Source organism: Taudactylus pleione, unplaced genomic scaffold (assembly GCF_031769625.1).
Source record: "Taudactylus pleione unplaced genomic scaffold, aTauple2 ptg000116l, whole genome shotgun sequence".
Classification (NCBI taxonomy): domain Eukaryota; kingdom Metazoa; phylum Chordata; class Amphibia; order Anura; family Myobatrachidae; genus Taudactylus; species Taudactylus pleione.
In genome coordinates, this window is record NW_028284518.1 from 17,543,988 (window position 1) to 17,568,045 (window position 24,058).

At 40.9% G+C, this 24,058-nt stretch overlaps 1 protein-coding gene across 1 annotated transcript in view; it reads left to right on the forward strand.

Annotated features, from left to right (window-relative positions):
- The window catches only part of SLC22A23 (solute carrier family 22 member 23), a 174,542-nt gene extending 153,772 nt beyond the window's left edge, over positions 1-20,770 (forward strand). Inside the window, exons 8-10 of the mRNA XM_088471707.1 lie at positions 1,780-1,812; positions 1,900-2,023; positions 17,548-20,770. Of these exons, the coding sequence (XP_088327833.1) occupies positions 1,780-1,812; positions 1,900-2,023; positions 17,548-17,905 (515 nt within the window). The 3' untranslated portion in view covers positions 17,906-20,770. The remainder of the gene's footprint in view (positions 1-1,779; positions 1,813-1,899; positions 2,024-17,547) is intronic.
- The last annotated feature ends 3,288 nt before the right edge of the window (positions 20,771-24,058 follow it).

The window sequence follows — 24,058 nt, forward strand, 5'->3', positions numbered from 1 at the left end:
CCCCCACCCCGCTACTTACCTTCGGTATCCCGGCGGTCGGGATGTCGGCGCCGGGATTGTGATAGGAGTCAGATTCCAGCGCCGGTAATATCAGTGCCGGCATCCTGACTGTATCCCCCCTAGGACGCCCCAAACACAACATTCCACAACTTTATTTATTATGAGCACTTAACTAGACTTTCAGAAGCTGACCGTTCACTCTATTGTCCTGTCCGAATGAGCACTCTTGAGAGCTTGAGAGTTTCATTGGGAAATCTATGCAGCAACATATTCTGTTACACTTGATTTGCTACAGTATGAACTGGATGTTTGTATTTAATTTTTATGGCTAATGTATAAATTACAAAATCTGGAAAGAGAAATTGACATTTTTAAAGAAACTAAATTATCTCAATGCGATGGTGGTCTAAGTTTTATCAAATTGCTATGATTGCTCACACATTTTTCATGGGATACATACGGCTTGTCAACAATCAACATCTGAAACAAGAAGTATGTGGACCTCTGAAGGCAGACGCCACAATGTCAGCAATGCTAATTTAAGCAGTTTACGAGCACCGGCGGTACAACTAAAAACATTATAGTAATTCATCATATTTACAGTTGTACACCGGTGCATTTTACGCTTGCTGACATTGCGGCGCCTGCCTTCCAAGGCCCCCATAGTGCTTGTCAGTGAGCACGCTACATCCCATTTTTCATTCCTATCAAGATAACAATTCATGCTTCCAACATTACATTTTTATATTTTAATTTCTATTTTACTTCCGCTCTCCTTTGTTGAATAACTACATCCACCTGTATGATTAGGCATCAATGCTCAATTCTCCAGCTACAGAAGGCATGACAATTATGAATTTCAGCACTTGAGTACCTCTGTCCCTCATATATTGAGAACCCTGTTTGGACGGCCGCCATAGCCATCCACTCAGTGCTTTTGAGGAGAACCCTGGCCATACACCTGCACGATTTTGGGCCGATTGCCCGATTTTCAACGAGTCATATGATGGATCTTGTGAAAATCGTGTATTTTTCTAGGAAGATACGATCCGATGCGCACTTCTGCAGCTCCTATAATCGTATCTTATGATCAGATGTGCAGCGCATGTGTTCCATCCTATTGTGTGTAGATCGTGCTGTTTATTTTGTTCATGTGATCCATCGTGCGGCAATTCAAGTCATTTCAATGAGCGCGTGAGGCACAGGATCGATCATACGACAGATCCTGTGCTAAGAAAAACAACAAATAATCTGCCGGGACTGCCTGGGAGCTCCGGGGAGTCGGATGCTGAATCGGATCTGATGCTGGTCATGCAGGTGTATGGCCAGCTTTAGATGTCAGAAGCTGTGAAATTTAAAATAGTCCTGCACTAGGGAAATGGGCTTTCTGGAGTTAGGAGATGTGGGTCCTGTACAGCAGATTCCACTATTGTGCTAGCTGGGGGAAGAGATGTGTTGTTGCCTAATCCTGCTGGTGGGAAGAATTTTTCTTTAAACAGCCGACTCATTTCTTGAGGCTAAAACTGCCAATTCCCCTGTTAAATATGACACTCAGCTATGTACTTGTAAGATATTTAATCTACTGTCTGTATGCGTGTTATCTTATTTAAATTCTGTCTTTGGCTTAAAAATTAATTAAGAGAGTCACTTCTGTCAAAGACCTTTAAACTGCATGTAATTAAAATTGTTCAATATGACTAAAGGTGGCTGACAAATCTGAATTTTGACTTATTTTTTTTGTTTTCCCCCTTTTCTCAACACCATCTTGTTTGTAACAAGTGATTGGAAAATACACTCAGCATCCTGATGCAGGTATGACATTATCATATAAAAAAAATCAGAGAACAATTCTTCAGTGAATTGGCAACTACATTTCTGAGCGTGTTACATTATTTTCAGGTATGAGCGAAACTGTGAAAAATAAGTTCTCCATTATCTTCTCCATCATCGGAATGTTCTCCTCTCACGCAGTTGGAAGTCTGAGTGTGTTTTTCTGCGCTGAAATCACACCCACTGTTATCAGGTATGGCTCCTGGTTCTTTTTTGTCCAGAAATAACAATGTGTCTTGTTACCTTTCTCATCCAACAGCTTTGATTTTTATTCTATGATCATAGTGCCAATAATTCTCCCAGTATGTATTTACCGGTCACTAGGGTGATGTCTTCTGGCAAACCTATTAAGATGTGTAAAGTATTGCACATCCTCCTCAAGTTAAGTAATATTCTGCATAAGCTGTAACAGGCGGGATGTACTACAGGCCGAAATGCGGTCAAAACTCAGAAAAGCCCAGTTTTCTGAGTTTTTGCCGCATTTCCATATGTACCAAGCTCCGGAATGCGATACATTTTGGAGCTTGGACCCTGTGGTTAACACCATCTTTAGATGGTATGCAGTCAGGAAGCCAACAGTCGAAATGCCGACCATCGGCTTCCCGACTGTGCAATCCCGTCAGGGGACAAATGATAGGCGCTATCATTATCCCTACACCGGGAGCCGATGCCCGGCATACCGAACGAAGGTAAGCCGGGCGCGGAAAGCCACGGGGGGTTGGGTTAGGTTAGGGACTCCTGGGGGGCACTTAGGGTTAGGCAATCCCCTGGTAGGGTTAGGGTTAAGCTAGGGGAAGGGGGGGGGGTCAGGGTTAGGCACCCCCAGGGGGGAGTTAGGGTTAGGCACCCCCTGGGAGGGTTAGGTTTAGGCTGCGGGGACGGGGGGTTAGGTTTAGGCACTTAGGGGAGGGTTAGGCACTAGGGGGGAGGTTAGGGTTAGGCACCTCTAAGGGAGGGTCAGGGTTAGGGGGGGGGGGGAGAGAGGGTTAGGTTAGTTAGTGTACTTACCGATCAGGATTTTCAGTGGTGCCGGTCTTCTGGCGTTGGGATTTAAATGGCATTACTCAATAGAAGCCTATGGGCTTCTTCTGCACTTCCCCCTGAGAGGGATCCAATAGGTGGAATGTACCGCATTAGGGATGCGATGCATAGTATATCCCTCCCAATGTCAAAGGCAAGAATGTAATGAGCTACATTGTCAACTCGTCTTAACATCTACCATTTAAAATAAAAAAAAGATCCTATATGCATTTAACCTTGTCCCATTACCATTGAAATATAATGGAGGTAGTGGGGTTGATGAGGTGCAATGCAACATGCCCACCACAGTGCAGGGATCATGATTTTGCCATTAATAGAAACCTACATGCATACATAATGATGCTATGGGTACTGGCAAGTTCTGTGTACTTACAACAAAGTCACACACAGACACACCAAGTTTATGTAACACAGTCGTTTTGTGCTTACAGTTTGTAATGTAAGATGATCAGGATTTCCAATTGTATATGCTTCCTATGGTACATACCTAACACAAATCATTCTGTCAGTAATAACTCTTTGTCTGTATACACACTTTGCCTGATTTGGCACTGTTGAGGGAAACCAATGAAAACACCTGAGATTGAAGAAATCCTACAGATGTGTCCACATACATCTAGCCTGCTTGTGCGTTAAACAGCCCTTCTAGTCTTGCCATGCCATTGTGTGACTCAGTAGCGCTGAGCGTCTTTTGTGCGTCTTTTGTGCGTCTTTTTACCTTCAAATGTGTCTTATTTGTACAACTATGTGACTAGATAGCACAAGCTGCTTCTGCTGATTAATACGATGTGCAGCATGCCTATGTTCTGTGAGTGCGGGTGTATCTTCATGCGACACGCTATGTTACAGTGTCAGTGACTGTAACGTAGCATTTTGCATGCAAATACACCCGCACTCGCTCAAGAACATAGGCATGCTGCACATCATGGTAATCAGCAGAAGCAGCTTGTGCTATCTAGTCACAAAGTTGTACAAATAAGACACATTTGAAGGTAAAAAGACGCACAAAAAGACGCTCGGCGCTTCCAAGTCACATTGAGCTCCCACGTTGTGTGGCGCGACTTGTAGCACAAGAAGGATAGATGTATGTGGGCACATCTGTACGTGTTATCCAATTTGTAACTGTTCGATATTCAAGATACACAATTTCCTTTGTGTGTGTTTATTCAAAGTACCTCCTAATCTGAGTATGTTTTCATTTTTTACCAAGCAGTGCTTGTGCTTTTACATGCTTTTAAAATCATTCTTATCATTTGTCTTGTATATGTTATTCTTTACTAATAATATCAGTAATGTTTAACTGACTGAATTAACCCACAGCATTGTTTGGCAGTACCTCTTGGGGTACATGTACAACAGATTCAGAACCTAAAAGGCTCAGTAAAATTATCTATCTATCTATCTATCTATCTATCTATCTATCTATCTATCTATCTATCTATCTATCTAGTATAGCGGGCATCACTCAGACCGACTTCAATAAATGACAATGGGGTCCTGAAATAGAAATCAACGTTTCAGAACTTTAATTTGTTGTTTTGTCAGGATAACACTAAGCAATGAAAACTGGCTAACCTTTATTCAAAAACACCACGTACAGGTGAACGCCCAGAAGCCCGTCGCAGGCGCGGCTAATTGACGTCATCATACATATATACGTGAATTAAAAATCTACGGAGACCTGTTAAGTGCTAAAAGCATATAAAGTCAATTGCTCATAACTGCACATGAATCTAGGAGTTGATCACATAAACATTCTGCTTTGCTCAAAATATTGGGCTGAAAAAAACTTACTAGATTACTGTAAAAAAAGGTCTGTGCTTAAACAAATTACATAACTTAATGACCTTGACATCAGAAAAAATCTGTTGCTACTCAAGTGACATAATTAATAACCTAAGCATCATACTCATTTTAAAGATATAATCCTTCCTCATTCAATAGGAAAACAACTTAGTGAAGCAATATTAAATTAAGGGCCTGATTCAGTCCCCTTCACTAGGCTGCATTTGCATGTAGCCTGCCAATGTTTGCAATCTGCGCATGCGTATAAGATGAAGTGCGCAAACTAGTCCATGCGATCTGGAAGCGTTCGCACCCTGTACATGGACGCCTCACTAGAATGAGTGATAGGACGAGCCGTTTGTGGGTGGTGACGGGTGGTCGATGGAAACTGGGGAGTGGTGGTGCGAACGCAGGCATGTCTGTGTGTCTTAACGCCGTTTCAGGGGCGTGCAAAAATAAGACGCAGCGTCAGCGTACACGTCACATGGCTGAATTACACACAGCAGCACTCGCAGTGCTTGCAGTAGGGTATGGTCAGCCACAAGTGCTGCGTATGGGTCCGATGTTACCGATTGTTTAATACACTTCCTGGAGATGATTTATGTTGCGAAGGGAAAGTGGGCGTCTAAATACACACCGCGATCGCATGGCAAGACATAGTGGGCATGCTAATGTCTTGTGCGATCGCGGGATTTGCTTACTTTGCCAGCTGACGGCTGCATGCGAACACATCCTAGCAAAAGGGTCTGAATCAGGGCCTAAGTTCCTAACTGGTAAAAATTACACTACTACTAAACGTTAACATGTAACGGCAGACATGATCTTAAATTAAGTAAGTAGAATTGACACAAAGATAATTCATTTCATAACAAAAGACATAGAGGAGCTACTATTGTCCATATATTATGTGGTAGATGTTATAAGAAATTCTGTAGACCTAAATGGTCATTAAGGCCTTTGGGAGCTTATAAATCCAGTGAGATTCCAATTGCAACAAGTGTCGTGAATGATCTCCTCTAACCAGCAGAGGAACATGGTCTATGATTCTATACCGAAGAGAGGATAACTTATGTTTTAAAGTAAGAAAATACTTGGCCACCGGCTGGTCACTATGGCCTTTGTGTAGCGCTGCTCGGATGGCACTTCTGTGTAAGGCCATACGTTCCTTAAACATTCTATCTGTCTTTCCCACATATAATTTCCAACAGGGACAAGAAATTAGTGAAACCACAAATTTTGTGGTACATGTAACGTGATGTTTCATCTTATATTGTTTCCCTGTGTGGGGATGATAGAATTTATCTCCAATGACTATATAGCGGCATGTGGTGCAATTGGGGCATTTAAAGCACCCCTGCCTTTTTGTGCCGTAAAAAAATGGCCTTCAGAATGTTCACCCTGGGACGTAACGTCTGTTTTGACCAATACATCCTTCAAATTTTTTCCTTTAGTGTAACAATGCATTATAGATTGGTCATGTAGGACAGAAAGATCTGAATCTCTTTTAATGAGTGGCCAATACTTTCTTACTGTATGTTTTATAGTACTGCTACCCAAGTTAAACTGATTGACCCAAGGGATTCTATTGGTCTTTTGGTTCTTCACATTAGGAGTTAACAGTAATGTCCGAGGAGAATAGCTAATGCCTTATCACGCTGTTTAATTAGGGAGCTATACTTGTAACCTTTTGACAATCATTAGTCTAACTGTTCCTTAATTCTAGTAGGATCGTTATTAATCCTACATAACCGAAGGAATTGTAATAGAGGCTAGATTTCAAACTAGGAGGGTGATGACTCCTATAGTGTAACAGATTGTTATGGTCCGTGGTTTTAGAGAAAATAGTTGTTTTTAGACAAGAATTTGTAACGTCTAAATAATTTATCTGAGTGTTGCTATTCTCAAAGGTAAGCTTCACTGGATGGGGAGTATTATTTTGTACATGCAAGAGACCTCAATGATTGATCTTGGACCCGACCACAAAATTAGCAGATCGTCTATGTACCTAAAAAAAAAAAAAAAAGTGATGCGAAATAGTTTCATCAGACAGGAACAAATCTTGTTCCATTGCACAGCCGGCTTATCTGCAGGAAAAACCCGCCGTCAAAGTAGAAATAATTTTTTGCTAGGGTGAGTTCTAACAATGCAATAAACAAGTCAACATCCGGGCTTTTGTACACAAGGTTATTTGTTATAAGTTGGCATACTGCTGACAAACCGGCCTGATGGGCAATACAGGTGTACAAGTTCCTTAAGTCCACTGTGCATAACAGGAGATTGTCTGGAATCTCAGTGAGGTCATCTAGTTTCTTTAATAATGAGGTTGTATCCTTAAGGTATGAAAAATAATTTTGTACACAAGGCTGGAGGAACCTGTCCAAACAGACAGATACCGGTTGAAATAATTACCCCCTGGCAGAAATTATGGGTCTGCCAGGGGGCTTGGTTTAACGATTTATGAACCTTGGGGACACTGTAGAGTAACGTTGTAATCGGATACTCTGTTGTTAGCATTCTTTTAATTTCCGAAGAAATGAGTCCCTGTTCTGATGCAAGTTTTTTTAAAGGAAGCCGTTGGGTTCCCTTGTCATTTTTGGCATGTGGTAATATCGCTTAATTGATGGTAAATTTCTTCTTTGTAGTCAGACAAGTTCTGTATAGTATAGGAAAGATGGTTTAAAGCAGTCTGGTATTGTATATGCACACTAGTAATAAGCACAATTTCAGGTAAGTCCTACAAGTTATATACTGTAGTGCAACTTTGGGTTGATTTTTGGGGCGTGGGTCACCTGGATTGCTTTGGTTGGTCTGCTTCAGGGCATCGCATTATAACACATTCTTCCTTATTTGCACATTTTAACACTTTACTGTTTGTTTTTATTATATTTGTATTTTCACTTTTCTATTCTATATATGTAGCCACAGCTGCTCTTACCTTTCTTACTTCACACTTCACTTTTCTCATTAGAGCGATGCCCTGGGGTGGCTCGGCTGAGCTGGTTTGGGATGTCCTGCGCTCTAGATTTGAACCCTAGTATGTTAGGGACATACCCTACAGAGGTTACCTGGATATGGTGGGTAGGCCCATAACCTTGGCCATGATTATGCTAAAAACCTCTATTTATTGCAAAATTTTATTGCATTATAATATTAATATATATATATATATATATATATCAGTAATTTGGAGTTGTGCACCTGTGATCTGTCTAACTTCTGTATAGTGATTGAGCCGCCTTTATCCGACGGACATATTACGATATCTTCATAGTGCATAACATTATGTAGCGCTTTTCGTTCTTCTGTATTCAAATTGGAGTGTCCCAGTGATGTATCTCTTAATTCCTCCTGTACCGTTTCTCACACCATTCTGGTAAATGTTTGATGGAATAGTTGCCTGACAATGGATCAAAACGTGAGCCTGGTTGTAGTGCTCGTAATTTGTCAGGTATGATCTGACTGCGATTTGAAGGTTGCTGGATTTTTGGAAAAATGCTCCTTTAGTCTTAATGTTCTGTCTAGCTTGTAGTTTTCAATTTGTCATTGAAAGCTATTGAAGTTGGTCGTTGGAACAAACGAAAGTCCTAGATTAAGAACTTTCTCTTCAATCGGTGTCAAGATTTTATCAGACAAATTAAATATTAGACTTTGTGAGGCAGCGGTGGTCTGCGACCTCTGCCTCTGATTCTGTTTGGCCCGACGTATGTGCCTTCTCTTCGTCTTGATGTGAGGGCTCTGGTAGCCACCCCTAAAGGGAACATGGGGGATTAGGACGATGTTGTGGGGTCTTCTAGATCACTCGAAGTGATGTTAGATTCAATAATTGATTCAGTATATACTGGACGCTGTCTTGGTCTTCTGTAGCCTTGCCTGCGATCCATATCTATATATGTACATCTTATTTTATTTGTATCTCCACTCCTCTCTATTTATCGTTTATAGCTATTCTGTTACATATGAAGAACACATTTATCCACCTCTCTCTAGATTTTATCGATTGCTGTGACTGTCTAAATTACAATTGTAGCCACATTTTACGAAGATACTTCACACGGTTCTGTTTCCATGTAGCATGGTATTCTGATGACTGTATTGTTTGTTTGTGCTTTCTATCAGCAGCTAATTGGTCTCATTTTACTTATCAGATTAAACTGTTGTGCACAGCTGGTATGTCAATCATGCACATTTGCTATTTTCTCCACAGTCATTGTAGAAGGAGAGGGATTAGAAAGATTAGCGTGATAGGGATTGTGAAACTGTGTGAGAGGTTGTCTAAGTGTGCACCCTACTACTGAGTCATGGCCGTGCAGATCAGCAGCAACTACAGAGCCTGTTAGGTCACAGTACAGAACGGGAACTTGAAACATCTCAACTAAGCAAACATTTAACATAGATACCGTTTTTTGTCTAGTATGCACTCAGACTGACCAAATAAATGTAATGACGAGATGTATTACATTCACTGTTTATGTCAAAATTAACACTGAAAATGCAGCTTATGAGGGAAATTCGATTCTCATTCATGTCAGCAAAGCACCACAGTAACCTGGGGACAGTTGGAATACCAGCACCTTATAAACACCAACATCTCCTATTTTACCTTGCACCATTTAGGAGTGCGCAGTAATAGGAGCATTGTTGGATTACAGTAATCCTCAGGAATGTGTGCAGGCAAACATTGTGCTTGCACATCGCAGAGAATTAAACTTCCCATAAGAATTTTTATAGGAACAAGAGAAATCACTGAGGCACAAAATGGTTACTTGACCTCCAGTTGTACCCATTCAGTGAATGCTGGTTTGCTATAGTGTAAACTGAAAATTGTTCAGGTGGAGTATGTTATTGACCACTCCTAGCTTTCCAAACACGATGCGTTCCGCATGCCACAGTGAGTGATTCACAAGAGCTATGCTATTTATTGAAAGCAAGAAAACTGGGCCATACACAGAGATAATATAGCATATATGGGTCTGTATATAAAATAAGCTGGTAAGTTTTGTAGGTGATGATATCTTAAGTGGGATGTGGGGGCTCTTAGTCATATTTTGCAGGGCCCTTTAGCTAATTCCTTCTACATATGAACTAAGAATCCAATTGATCAGATAATTCTGAACATGTTTACTACACAATTAGATGTCACAATTTGATATTTGTGAGTCATCTGCAATTTTTATATTCATAGTGTACACACTTGGTTGTGAAGACTGATAATAAAAACTAATATATTGTGCAATTGTTACTGTTTTGAGAGTGATATTATTTGAAAGTTATTAATTGTCCTAATCTGCATGGAAAGCCTGGCTGCACTCACATTAGGTAAACCAGCCTTGGCATTGTTTGTATTGTGATTCAAGGTTTTATTGGCAATGCAAAAAGAAACAAAATCACTTACTGCATACTGCTGTTTAAGGCCTATTCTTTTCTTTTGTTGTATAATTTATCTCTGCTCACTTTATATATATATATATATATATATATATATATATATATATATATTTTGCCAGATGTTTTGGCTGTAATTTCTGCTAATTAAATTAATTGAATGTGAGCTTGATCAGTCTTTACTTATTCTAATATATATTTTAATATATTAGTTTTTGTTCCTGGCATTGCCTGGGTTTATTCTTAGGTTACAAATTGCAAAAGTCTTCCATGAGTGTTATTTTATTTAATGTTGGCTTTAAATCCTGAGTTACTCTGCTCTCCAATATCCATCAACTGAGTAGCATAGTATCTGGCTGCATTATCTTTATGTAGACTCTCAATTTTAAGCTTTAATGGTTTGATTTGATTTCAATTCATCTGCAGTTGTACCTGGAGTAATGACAGGGAAACTCAGTCTAGAACATGGGTGGTCAATTGTTACAACTAAGGGGCCACATGCAATGTATTTTGTGTTTGCAATACCTGAGGTGGTGAAGTGTAAGGAGCTGTGTGCAGCTTAAGGGTGCGTACACACGGGAACAATATATTTCAACGATATGAACGATAACGATATCGTTCCATGTGTATGCAGTGAACGACCAACGATGCGCGCTCCCGCTGGACGATAATGAAATTGACCATCGTCCAATGCATGCAACCTTGACGATTTTGTTATCTCTCCATAGGGGTCCGCGATCATTGATCGTTGGTGGTGTTTGGGTGTGTGGATGAACAATATCGATCATCCAGCACACCAGGATTTTTAAAGGGAGATTGTTCAGCGATATCGTTATCGCTGACGTTCGTTCCGTGTGTACCCAGCATCAGATTAAGAGAGCAGCATGTGCTCTGATATGGATGGGTTCCTCTGCCAACTTCTTTGTTGTGCTATCTGCAGCAATAGAGTCCTTGGGAGTTCTGGCTGACTCCAGCATCAGACCCATTTCTCTTTTTATAGACCCAGACAGGGCCCCATCTCTCTCTCTTAAACCTAACATTAGAGGAGGATGTGGGGTCCACCGGTGATTTTCCCCTGTACCCCTGTGGGCCAGTCCGTCCCTGGGTGTGTTTTTCACTACAACCGATTGTGTAGCTCATGTGCCTAGACAGTAATGAAATAATCTTATATTAAGTTGCTTGGAGCTCTCTCCCCACAGTGAATTCCCACAGCTGTGTAACCTAGGTGTACAAATTCCCACCTAACAGACCCCAGAAGCATTTAACAGCCAGCATCCTCCAATAGACCCTTCCACTCAGCAGATGAAGAAGTGTGAGGGGTCTGTTTACTAAGCAGTGTTAGGAGACAGAGTGAAAAGTGATAAGGTACCAGCCAATCAGCTCCCAACTGTCATTTTTCAAACACAGCCTGTGACATGGCAGTTAGGAGCTGATTGGCTGGCACCTTATCACTTTTCACTCTGTCTCCTAACACTGCTTAGTAAATAGAAACCCAAGGTTGTTGAGTTGCTTTGTTGGGTGCTACATGAGCTGTGTTTACTTTGTGGAGGGGTGGCAGGCTGAGCAGGATTGCCAGCAACTGACCCAGAGGTGATGGCTTTGTTCAACTAATAAATATCACACAATGGAATTATGTATTAGATTATATTATACATATATTCATTTTCTGTCATATTATGTGTGGTATTGGGCAACCATGTTAACTCTAGCAATTTACTATGTGCGCCAGATGCAATGAGAGCTGGATGTGTTCTTAATGCTAAATTTCACATAATATGACTTGTTGCATCACATAATGAGATCCTATTTCTGAAATCCCCTGCATGATTCCTCTCGTCTGGTAAATATTCCCACTATGGGGATCTATTTATCCCTGGAGTTAAGTAAGTGGATCCCTTGTGGATTAGAGAGCTTTGCCTTTTCTTTTAACCCAGTGGTTTCCAAATTTTCATGAATCATGGCGACCTATAATATTCGCATTATTTTGTGCCACCCCAGGGCCAAAAGTTTCAATTGAGAAATTCAGAAAAAAAATCTTAAATTGACTTTGTAAACTGTGCTTACAGTCATCCTTAGGGTCAGTTATGTGGTGTTGGACAAAGTTGTGCTTCTGTTTGTCCACATATTTTGGGATTGGCAGTCAGCAGTACTGCTTTTGCCTATCACATTGACCATAAATAATTGGATTTGGTCCTGGAAAACCACCCTGTGGCACCCCAGTTTGGGAACCACTGTCTTAGCCCATGCATTGCAGAAATAAAGATGGCTAGTGAGTTGTCTCTACCTTTACACAAAGTCGATGAACATGTTCCCAATACCTACAAACAGTGCAAGCTGGTATATAACCAATATGTGACTATATGCCTAGTTAATTAATAGGCTGCATTCTCATGGGTATTGGTTTAGCCAACAAATGATTATGGGGTCTATTTACTAAGCTGTGTTAGGAGATAGAGTGAACCGTGTTAAGGTACCAGTTAAACAGCTCCTAACTGCCATTTTTCAAACACAGCCTGTGAAATAACAGTTACAAGCTGATTGGCTGGTACCTTATCAGGGGTGTATCTAGGGGTCTGAGCGCCCCTGGCAATGTAAGGGACTGGTGCCCCCCCATATTTTTTAGAATAATTACACGCTGTACTTATATAATTTAAAATAAAAATACTTAAGATAAAGATTAATTTAATATAAAAAGTACCCACTAGTTTCTGCCTAGGGGGGAAGGCACACTGACCGATGTCAGCAGCTGCCCTGCCCCAGGGTGCCACTGCCTGCTGAGATGAGCTGTGCCCGCAAGCTACCCCATAGTCGTCACAAACAGAACACTTAGCTACCCAGTCTCTGTCTCAGTGTTAGTGCGTCACTCAAAAGTTGCGATCCTGATAGCCAGTGTCAGAGACCGTAACAGCTTCTGCCGGGATCACCGCGATTTTATTTGCGCAAATTTTTACTAATACGCACTTAGGGGTTCCTCATCCCACATTGTGCTTCTCTTCTCCCTCCACACCCCATACTGTGCTCCCCTTCCCTTCTCCACATCCCACACTGTGCTCCCCTTCTCCCCTCCACATCCCACACTCTTCCCCCCCTTTACATCCCACACTCTTCCCCCCCTTTACATCCCACATTCTTCCCCCCCTTTACATCCCACACTCTTCCCCCCCTTTACATCCCACACTCTACCCCCCCTTTACATCCCACACACTGCCCCCCTTTACATCCCACACGCTGCCCCCCTTTACATCCCACACTTTGCTCCCCTTCCCCCTCCACATCCCACACTGTGCTACCCTTCCCCCCTCCACATCCCACTCATCCTCACTTGTAGCGTCCCCTTCTTTTATCCCCAGCTTCTCCTAGCTGCCCCAGGAGTACCCCTATCTCTACCCTGGCCCTTCCCCATGAAGCTATGGCCCTTTTTCAGGTTCACTATCTTATGTCCCTATTTAAAAACTGGGGGGGTGCCAATGCTCTCTCTCGCACAGGGCACCAAAAAGTCTAGTTACAGCTCTGTCCACAGCATAGGCTGCCTGCCTGTGCTGTGTTGATGATGCTGCTGTGGCCAGGGGGCGGGCCTGAATAGGTGGGGCGGGGCTGCCTGATGACATCTTGGATCTTTCAGCCAATGATCCGAGGAGTCAGGTGACATGAAGCACACAGTGTGTATGGTCCAGCCCTGCCCGGACAGTGCCCTACACTGATACCTGCGCTTACTACGCCCCGGGCTGCCAGCAGCTCCCCGGTCCCAGACCACACACCACAATAATAATCAGCGGCCCTGATTTCTATCACCTGGCTGCGCGTGGCATGCCGGGTGGCGAACCCCCCTCAGCTGGCGCCCCTGGCGAGTGCCATCCTGGCCAAGGGGTAGATACGCCCCTGTACCTTATCACCGTTCACTTGATCTCCTAACAGCTTAGTAAATAGACCCCTCAATGTAGATAACTGCATTCTCCAGGTGATCACTGTAGGAAAACATTACTTTCTAAGTATATACAGTATATTGACCAAATAGGCTATGCTATTGTGGCACACTGTATTATAGCCCTGAATAAGTGTGTAGGAATATATTACGGTTTCATCTACCTCCTGTACGTATTTGTTTATAACCTCTAGCATTTGTGCAATGATGGCCCTTCCAGAGCAGTTTATAAGAGCTTCCTGGAGTAGGAAAAGGATCCACAGCTGCATCTTTTAGTGTGTGGAACAGAGAATTACTCTGACCAGCAGGTATTGGCTGAGACACAATGTGTGTGAGACACAGTCAATGTGATTGAGTGCCGAGAGAGACGTCCGATTACCAATGTCAGTTAGAGTTCCAAGCCTATTTTCTCTAAAAACCTGGTCCCCAAATACACAACCAATTTTATCTCATCTATACAACATGTACATATTGCACGGACAAAAGTAAACAAAAAAAGCAAATATTTATGATACAGTAGTTGTACTAATGCTGTAATCCTCACCACAATTTAATTATAATTAGAGTTTCTGCTTGTCAGTGGTGTATAAATCTGGCTATGCTGGTGCGGGAAGCAGTGTGGGCGATTCATCTGACACTCGCACAGGTTCCTTCAAGCTACTCAATGGAATTTGATTTAGGACTTTTAGTTTTAAAAGAAAATGCCAAGAAATGCCCCCTCCCCAGTTAAAACCAAAAACAATAAAAATGGTATTGAGGCCTGGGTCTTGCCGCGGCTATGTTGACACTTCTGCTTCAGGCATGTTGAAAAAGTGTGAGATAATGTGTGAGGTAATGGAGTCAATGAATGGACTGATCTGTGAGCGAGAGACCAGGGCCAGCCTCACACTATACACCTGCTGCATAAATACTGCACACAGACCACCTCAGGGGTTTCAGTTTGTTTAAGGTGATCAGAGTTACTAATAAGTGTCCTCTTTTCTATGTGAGTACCTGTTACTCTTTATGTATGTGCTTCCAGGTAACACAAACATACAATATTAGAGGTTTGTGTTCTGCCAGCAGATATGATGTGACAACTGTGAGTAGGGTTATGCCACCATAATCTCATTTGTGCTGTTTAAAAAAATCATATCAATATTTCAACATCTTTTCCGGTCATTTGTAAGGACTGATATGCCTTACGGATATATGTATAATTAAAACTTGTTTTACACTGTGTAGTATAGAGTGTCATTCTGTAACAACAACACTACCTATTTACATATATGTAAAAATAGTATGTTTTAAATAATTTTTCATAAATGTGCCCCTAAAAGGAGTATTTTTCGTACTTCTATCCTACTTCTTCGCATGATAGATCCTTGTTCTATGTACTAATAAATGTTATCCTTCAGAAATGCGTGCATCTGTAACAAACCTATTCATAACACTATGCTTTTCCCAACGTCTTCTCGTAGTGTCCTCCTAGCTATCCAAGAAGGCAGGAAGCCCAGTCGGCCTCTCTTCCTTTCACAACAACCAGTAGAGCAACTATCATTCACTTTGGCAGATTACCACAATAATGCCCTTTTCTGTATAGAGGTAGTACTTTCCCTCTTAAACTGGATACACACCTATACAATCATCGGGCCGTTCATCCAATATCGAGAGAACGGCCATTGGATTGTATAGGTGTGTACCCTGTCCCGATGCAGCAGCGTTAGCCGATAAACGGTCGGGATTGGGAGGTCGCATCTTATGTACGGTGTAATATACGTCGGTTCGACCTCCCAATCCCATAGAAGCCCGTACACACTGTGCTATGTATGCACAGTGTGTACGCAGCTGACGGGTTCACACTGGGGACAGACTGCACAGTTTTACCCGATAAGCCTGCAATTGTAAAAGTGCGTACCCAGCTTTACACATGGAACTCCAGTTTACACTCTTCAGATAGCTCAGGCTGCATAGTTAGGGTTACACAGAGTAATGGACTGAAATGACATACAGTTGCACACCATAAAATAATTTAGCACAGAGGAAGTGACTGATCAGAAGGAACTAGGCATGTGACAGATTTAGACCACTGCATCTGGATACCCTCTTGTATCATTAACTGCAAAGTGATGAGCGTCAGTGTGGGTTTTCTTTTGTTTGTCAATGCCTGCCCTCTAGTGGCATCCACAAAAATTACATAATACATTTTCCACCAGTATTTTGTAAAATCAGTTTGAACCTCATTTAGAGCTACTGGACATATCATGCTGCAATACAATGTGTTCAAATACATTTATTAATTTTTAGTACATGGTCTGGAACCTGACATTAAAGGAGGGGGTGGAGCCCACATAGGATTTCTAATATACCCCTGTGGGCCAGTCCCACGCTGAATAGAAAAATGATAGCTTTGCCTTTCTTTGAGCCTGGCTTAACGGAGGACTAGAACAAAAAAAAAAATAAAGAGTAAGAAGGTGTCCAGAGGCTGTTACAGTGTGTATAATCAGACTACATTACTAACAATCAGTCTAAACTGGACCTAAAGAAAATCACCGTGATGGTGGTGGTACTTTGTATAACTGATAGCAATCAAAAGACAAAGATAGTACAGACCCCAAGATGGTGGAGCTGCCCGATAATCTACTAGTAAAGACAAAAGTAAAATCTAACAGCAAAATGGGTTAAAATAATCTAAAGAAAACATTAATCTTCAATACCAGTGGTTCCCAAACTGTGCGCCGTGGCACCCTGGGGTGCCTCGGGACATTTGCAGGGGTGCCTCAGGTTGGTGGTCCAACACTAAATCAAATAATTTATGGTCAATGTAATGTTAAATATGTGGACAAAAAGAAAAGCAAACCTGTCCCCCACCACATGACTGAGCCTAAGGATGACAGGTAAACACAATTTACTTCACTTTACTAAATTTTTTCTGAATTTCTCAATAACAAAGTTTTGGGTTAGGGGTGCCGTGAAAACAATGCTGACACTCTAGGGTGCCATGATTGAAATAAGTTTGGGAACCACTGTTCTAGACCATAGAAAAAATGGTGCAGGGGAGGAGGGTTATGTCCCAAAATATGGAACAGACGCAATATAAGTGTGAATAGGAAAAAGTCCTGTACTTTGCATTCAAATCCCACTTTTATTTCTTCCTTTAACTATTACATTTTATGTATGACATTTTGAAGACTCAGATTCCGTATAGTGCTGCACGGTCTGGTTATTTTAGGTTAAATGTATTTTAAGGATAGGTTTATTTTTGTGGTGCAACAACAGAAATAACAAGTTGCTTTTTATTGTCATATATGTCTGAATTAGTGTATATATTAATTTAATATCCCCTATAGACACTGACTGATGCAACCAAGCCACATCAGATAGAACATGTTTCCCATGTTCGGCAGCAGCTGGAGATCATCAAATGACAAATAGAAATGGACAGTTTGACTTGGGCATTGAAATTAATTTTTAAATGATCTCGATTAATGTCTGGTCTAGTTACATTATTCACTTATATAAAAACCTATTTATTTGCTCATACAATTTAATTTGTGTTCTCCCTAATCTAACAAATGTCTAATTGAATATTTTTCTCTCTCCATTAGGGGTGGTGGCTTGGGACTGGTCCTGGCCAGTGCTGGATTTGGGATGTTAACTGCCCCTATCATGGAGCTGCACAATCAGAAGGGGTACTTCTTACACCATATCATTTTTGCCTGCTGCACTCTCATCTGTATAATTTGCATTCTTCTACTGCCTGAAAGTAAGAACCAAAACCTACCGGAAAATATCCCTGATGGAGAGCATTATACCCGGCAGCCTCTCATACCTCACAAAAAGGGAGAGCAGCCCCTCTTGTTAACAAACTCAGAACTCAAAGACTACTCCGGTCTCCATGACTCTGTAGCCATTGGGGATGGGGTATTGGAAAACACCACGGTCAACGGTATAAAGTCAACATAGCCGGATAGCTCCCATGGAGGGAAATCTCTTGTATTTATTATTTGTGTCCCCCTTTGCACAGGTCTTGCAGACCAACAATAGGATGATCTGATACTGGTACCCTCCCACACAGCTGCTAAGCCCCTTCAACTCTTACCAAAAAAATACCAACAGGAAATTAGCCTTCTAGTAACACTCCCAAGTATGAAGGCTAAAAATGATCCATAATAAATTGCTGGCCACATTTCTTTTCTCATCCTTTTTCACCTGCATAACCATATAATGCTCCAGTTGGTCACCAACACGTTTTAAGAAAACAATCATACTCCAACATCTAAATGACTGGATTACTCATTCTTTATTAAGATCAATATCCATCCTATATTTCCTTTGTCATTTTTCCTTCATTATATTTGAATCTCAGAAATAATTTGAAATAAATGTGCAGCAAACTGTAAGTAATAAAATAAGACATAAGTTGAAGAGAACCTGGAAACATTTTGACAGCATGTAGGGGCAAGTTGTCACAGCTTCAATGGGAGGTTTCTGCCGATCAGAGGTAAAGACTTTGCATTAAGTGTGAAGAACACTTATCAATATAAGCCTAATGAATCTATAAGGGAAGACGGAGCTAATGGACTCCTAGAATTTTTTGCTTGCTAAAATACTTGAGCAATACAGACCAACTTGGAAATGAAATACCACTACCTTGTAAGAAGTCTTTTAGCTGCCATATATGACATGCAGCCATTACTGAGCGTACCTAACCGTTACCCCTCAGGTTTCACATCTTACATTGAAGACAAGTGGGAGCAGGCTTTGAGAGATGTGCAGTAAATATGTGCCAAATTCTGCTGAATCCTTCCCTCCTGTATGAACAGAACATTGCCTGCGGATTTGTAGTCAGGATTTGCTTTCCACCAATGAAAACCTATGGAGACTAAAACTTCTGGGATGTCTTAGCAATCTTAATTAATTGGACAGATCACATGAATTGACAGTGCTGAATGATATGAAAGGCTGTTGCAATCCTACATGCAATTTAAGAAAATTTTAGTCCTACCAGTAGAGACAAAGAATTGTAGACCTCATTGAACACCTTATTTTAATTATATCATACAGATTGAAGTCTTAGAGCAGGCTGTAGGTTTCCAAATGCATTTATCCTTAATAAACAGTGATTTTCTTTCTATTATGGTTTTAAATTGCTTGACAGCATTCTTGACTAATTCAGAGATCTTAAAATTCGACAACGATTAGGAAAGGGTCTTGTTTTAATATAGTATGTGTGACTGTATGCTACTAAATGTTGTTGGGCAGATGCAGGCCAATATTCATGCAGGGTTAACCTAATCTCTAGCTTGGTGCACAGTTTATGAATACTGTTATGGTTAATGGACAAGTTGTCAAAGATACCATTGGGTAATTTAACAATTTGCAGCTGCACCACTTTTTTTACTGTGTAAGTACTAGAAATGATGAAAACAAAGTGATTTCAGCCTACAAAGGTCTGCCCTGCATACACTTGCCTATAGATGTAAGGTATAAAGCCACACCACATGCCAATCAAAGTGTGATAAATGTAAGCTGTTACATTAGTGCTTTCTAGTCTAATACTGTTAATCATAATGTGAACAATGCTAATTGGTAGAGTTTTAGGCACATCATGAGCAAGAAAGTAAAACGTGCATAAGAAAAAACAAACTGACATGTGGCAAGTATAGTTTTGTGAATTGGAGGGAGGGAAATCGGGGTTTGTACAGATGCAAATTCAATGTTAGTATTTTAATAAATGTTGCTAAATGTTGTAGAGCCAAAATCACAGGTTCACCTAATCGGAAGAAGTGCCATTAAATGAACTGAGAGTATTGACCACTTTACCGTCGGGTTGACCTAAAGCGCACGACATCCCCTCTAGGACAGGTGGGGATATGATGCACCTTATGTTATGAATTGTACTGTGAGTGTTTTCAAAGGAAAATTGCCTATTTTATTCTTAGTGTTTAAAACACAAATCCCATCTATTTGTTTTCTCTCATGGAAGTAATAACATGTAATGTCCTTTGTACAGTAATCTTGAAGCAATCATCTGTGAACTGTAGACATAGTACTGTACACTCTTCAAACCACTAATACTAATCCTTTTATCATGTTCACCATTCTAAAAGCTGATGCAATAGGTTGATACTTCAGTCATATTAAGCTACACTGTATGACTTTTTTTTTTTTTAATTCATTTTACATTTACAAACTTAATAATGAATGAGAAATATTGTATTTTTGTGGGAATTTTAAAGAAAATTGGTAAGTAATATTTGGCTGTAACTCAAACGCATTGCTTTATGAAATATGTGGGCCCTTTATAACTATGAATTCCAGCCTAAAAGTTAAAAATGTTGGGTGTATCTGAAATTTGTGTTCAACCGGCTAAGCAACTTCTGTTCCTGCCATAGGGTTTTGTAAAACTGTTGCCTTTTTTTTTTTTAATCTTTCTGAGAGATAACGGGGGAGATGTACTAAACTCTGGAGAGTGATAAATTAATACACTCCCGACCAATCAGCTCCTGTCATGTCACAGGCTGTGGTTGGCAGTTTATCACTCTCCAATTTATCACTTTCCAGAGCTTAGTACATCTGCCCCATAGAGTGCAATTTTTTGGTCTGGTTACATTTTTTGGTCCTACCTATGTTTTAATATATAAACTTGTTTCATTTTACTGTTTCTCTTCAGGAGTAGTTTGGTGGTACACATCCATAGCACAAGCTTTCAAATTAAGTACTGAAAATGTCTTACAAACTAAATGTGTGCATGTCACCTAGTTGTATCTGCGCAAAGATTCTTGGTACTGTATGTATACAAAAATAAAACCATCCAAAAGATTTCAAGTCTGTGTATACTGTTTTCCTGTTCATTTCAGTTACAAGAAAGTAGTTTTTGATAGATGCACAAAATACATTTTTAAGGCAGAGTACATCTTAAGAAAAATCACAAATTTTAACTTGCCTATAATTCCTTTTCTTAATACTCCATGGCACCCATTAAAATTAGTAGGAGTCCACTTTAGATAGGTAAGTGCCGGAACAGGACTCACCAGCGCCCTGTGCCATTCCCGTCCCCAAACGCAATGTTATGTGAGGTGGCGGGGCTGACTACAGGAGAAAGTGTAGAGCTGCCCAGACGCTCCAAGTGGTTACATACTGCAAGGTGCCTGCCCGGAGCGTCGTTTAGAAAAAAAATAAACACTGCACCTTGGAAAAACAAGTGCAAGTGCAGAGATTTAGTTTTGGGAGGGGTGTGTCCAGCTTGAAATCTAAATTGCAGTGCAAAAATAAAGCTGTTCAGCATTTGTGGACAACATGCAAAAGCAGCCAGTATTTACCCTGCATGCAAAAATTATAATTATATTTGGACCCCTTGTTGTGCAATATGGTTTGTTCCAGCTACAAAGTCCCTTTTTTACTTTGCTCCCAGCTCAAAAGCAGACCCTATGGGCCTGATTCAGAGATGGCTGCAATGCTGATTTTTACACAGATCAAACGATTGATTGCCATTGTGCATGCGTGTAAGCCGCACTGCGCACACGCAGTGATTGTCTTACAATTACGTCCAGAGGATCCATTCGCAAAGTGACAGGTAGTTAGCATTTGGGGGAGTTAACGGGGGTGGGGGTTGTTAGGCAAACGCAGTTTTGTGTAACCACTTAAACACCGTTTCATGAGTGTGCATAAATTAGCTATAGCGATCTCCTTCGCAGCATGAGAGCTCTCTGCAGGTCAGGAGAAACGCTGTGTTTGAGACAGGTCAGACTTTCCACAGATGCTGCATGGCTGCCGATCTGCATCAGTTACCAATGTTCACCCTGGTATGCGACGTCTGGTAGATATGAGAAGGCAGCAGTTGGCGTCCCTTCTCGCGTAAGCTTTAGCATGTTTTCGCAATTGAGAACCGTGGAAAATCAGCTGCGATCTCATTAGCGCACATCACTGAATCAGGCCCTTAGTGCTTTGTGTGTAGATAAGGCAATAGCCATACTTATTTCATATTTAGGAAAAGAAGTACTGTGTGAATAGCACTGTTACTGCTGTTGGATCCACTTTACCTTCCATCAATATATTACATTTTTCCAAACTCTGTAGTAGATCACACTGTGCAACATTGAAAATGTTTCCGACGTGAAAACAGTAACTTGATCCATTTCAACAAATATGACATGTAAAGCTCTTGGTTCCGAGATATAGCCCATTTCTGATTATGTACTGTAGGAGTATTTTGTTGAATACTAGGGAATTTTGTCTTGTAGAGAATATATAAATTTAGGATAGCAAACCTAAATGCCGGAATGCTGAGTCATTGTAGGCCAGGTTTTGTCCATCACATTTCTCTGGTTTAATAAAGCACAATTCTTCTGCCCGCTTTACACATCGAACTCTGACTTATGGAGAACTTTGTAAAGGGGATAAAGACTAATGAAGAGGCTTCCCAGTACCTGAGAGGAAAATGACCACTTCTGAGTGATGCTAAAGTTAAGGATGAAAACTTCGACCAACAAAGATTCCTTCCTTAAGTTGACAAATTTACGGCCAAGTCCTCCAGGTTAATGAGAAATCTGCTTGGGAAGCCTTTAAAGGTGTTGTGCATGGCTTCTTGGGTAACAGAAGAGCTGAAAACTAGGTTAATACTTATTTAGAAGGTTGTTCACAATCTCATCAATTAGGCTGCAACATGTCACTCAAAATCCACCTTCCCGACTCTCCTCTGGACTTCTTCCCTGACAACCACGGTGCAGTGAGTAACGAGCATGGTGAGTAATTCCACCAATGGAAGGAAGATATTGGGGTAGGTGGAACGCTTCTGTGCTTGCTGACTACTGTTGGACAGTGACTAGAGATGCCCCAGAAGGGGAGTCCAAGCGACAAGCAAAGAAAGTGCGCTCTCATGAGTAGGCCACTATTTGAGATATTACTTTGGTTTCTGTATGTTTTGTGCTATTTGCGATTGAATAACTTATTTATGTTGTTTTAAGAAATATCAGATTTTAAAATAGCTTTTCACTAGGACTATATTACTGAAGTACATATAGCACAAGTAGTGTAGATCAAAATCTAGAGCTACTTTAATAACATTCAAGTCATATATGCTTTTTTCTCAAATTAGTAAAGGATGACTATTTTTAGAAAGGAAACAAATGAAAAGTATTTTTTAGCTGTACAGTATTATGGAAGAGCTACTGTTTTTTTGTTTTTGCCTGCATCTATTACCGGCTCTGATAATCCTATTTCTCAAAGCAGTCGCCGCTCATTTTCCTTTTCATCAATTAAAACTTGTTTTCATATTTGGGTGCAGTTTGAGCTTTAACATAATAGTTCCAGACTAAATGGCCTAGGCACCTCCTGAAGCACTTCTCGTGCCATCAGAAACCAAGAGCACTGTGGGCAAAATGGAAGGATTGCTATTGGCACTTTCTTTCTTTATCTTCCTGAACAGATAAGGGAAATACCTCTATACCAACCAACTAGCTTTTATTTCTTTCTTTGACCTCTTACATTGAACTACTGTATTTCTGAGATATGTTCTCCCCATCCTGTTGTACTAGAGCCTGTGGTTAATATCAACCACTCTAGGGGGTCAATCCTATTCCGTGTGATGTGCCGGTGCAATGGCGTTAAAACGCCGGAAACGGGCCGGCACATCGCTCCCTTTGCAGCCCAACCCGTCCGTAGTTCGCTAAATTTTGCTCACAGTTCTATGGGGCTGCGAGCAAAATTTGGCAAATCCGGGCTGCCGTAAAGTGCGGCCACTGCCGCGATGACTCGCACGGAATAGGATTGCCCCCTAGATCTGATAGGGATTTTTCCTGTGTGCTTATGGTTGGTTTTTGTCAACATAACAGCCATTTCCTGGTGTTTTTGGTCAGTATGATTGTTATTTACTTTTTTTATTTTTTGATCCAGTGAAGTCTGAGATTCCAACTGAAGATTGTGCATAGATGTCCTCTCGTCTAGGGAAGTATTCCTATTGTTTTTTTAGGCATTTTCTTACTGTCACATACTAAAAATAAAATATTTTTACTACTCCATACTATCCGGATTTGATACAAGTGCTTGCTGCTTAAGGCTCCTGGCATTGTAAGTAACCCTGTGTGGATTACTGCATACTGATTCCACTTGCTTTTT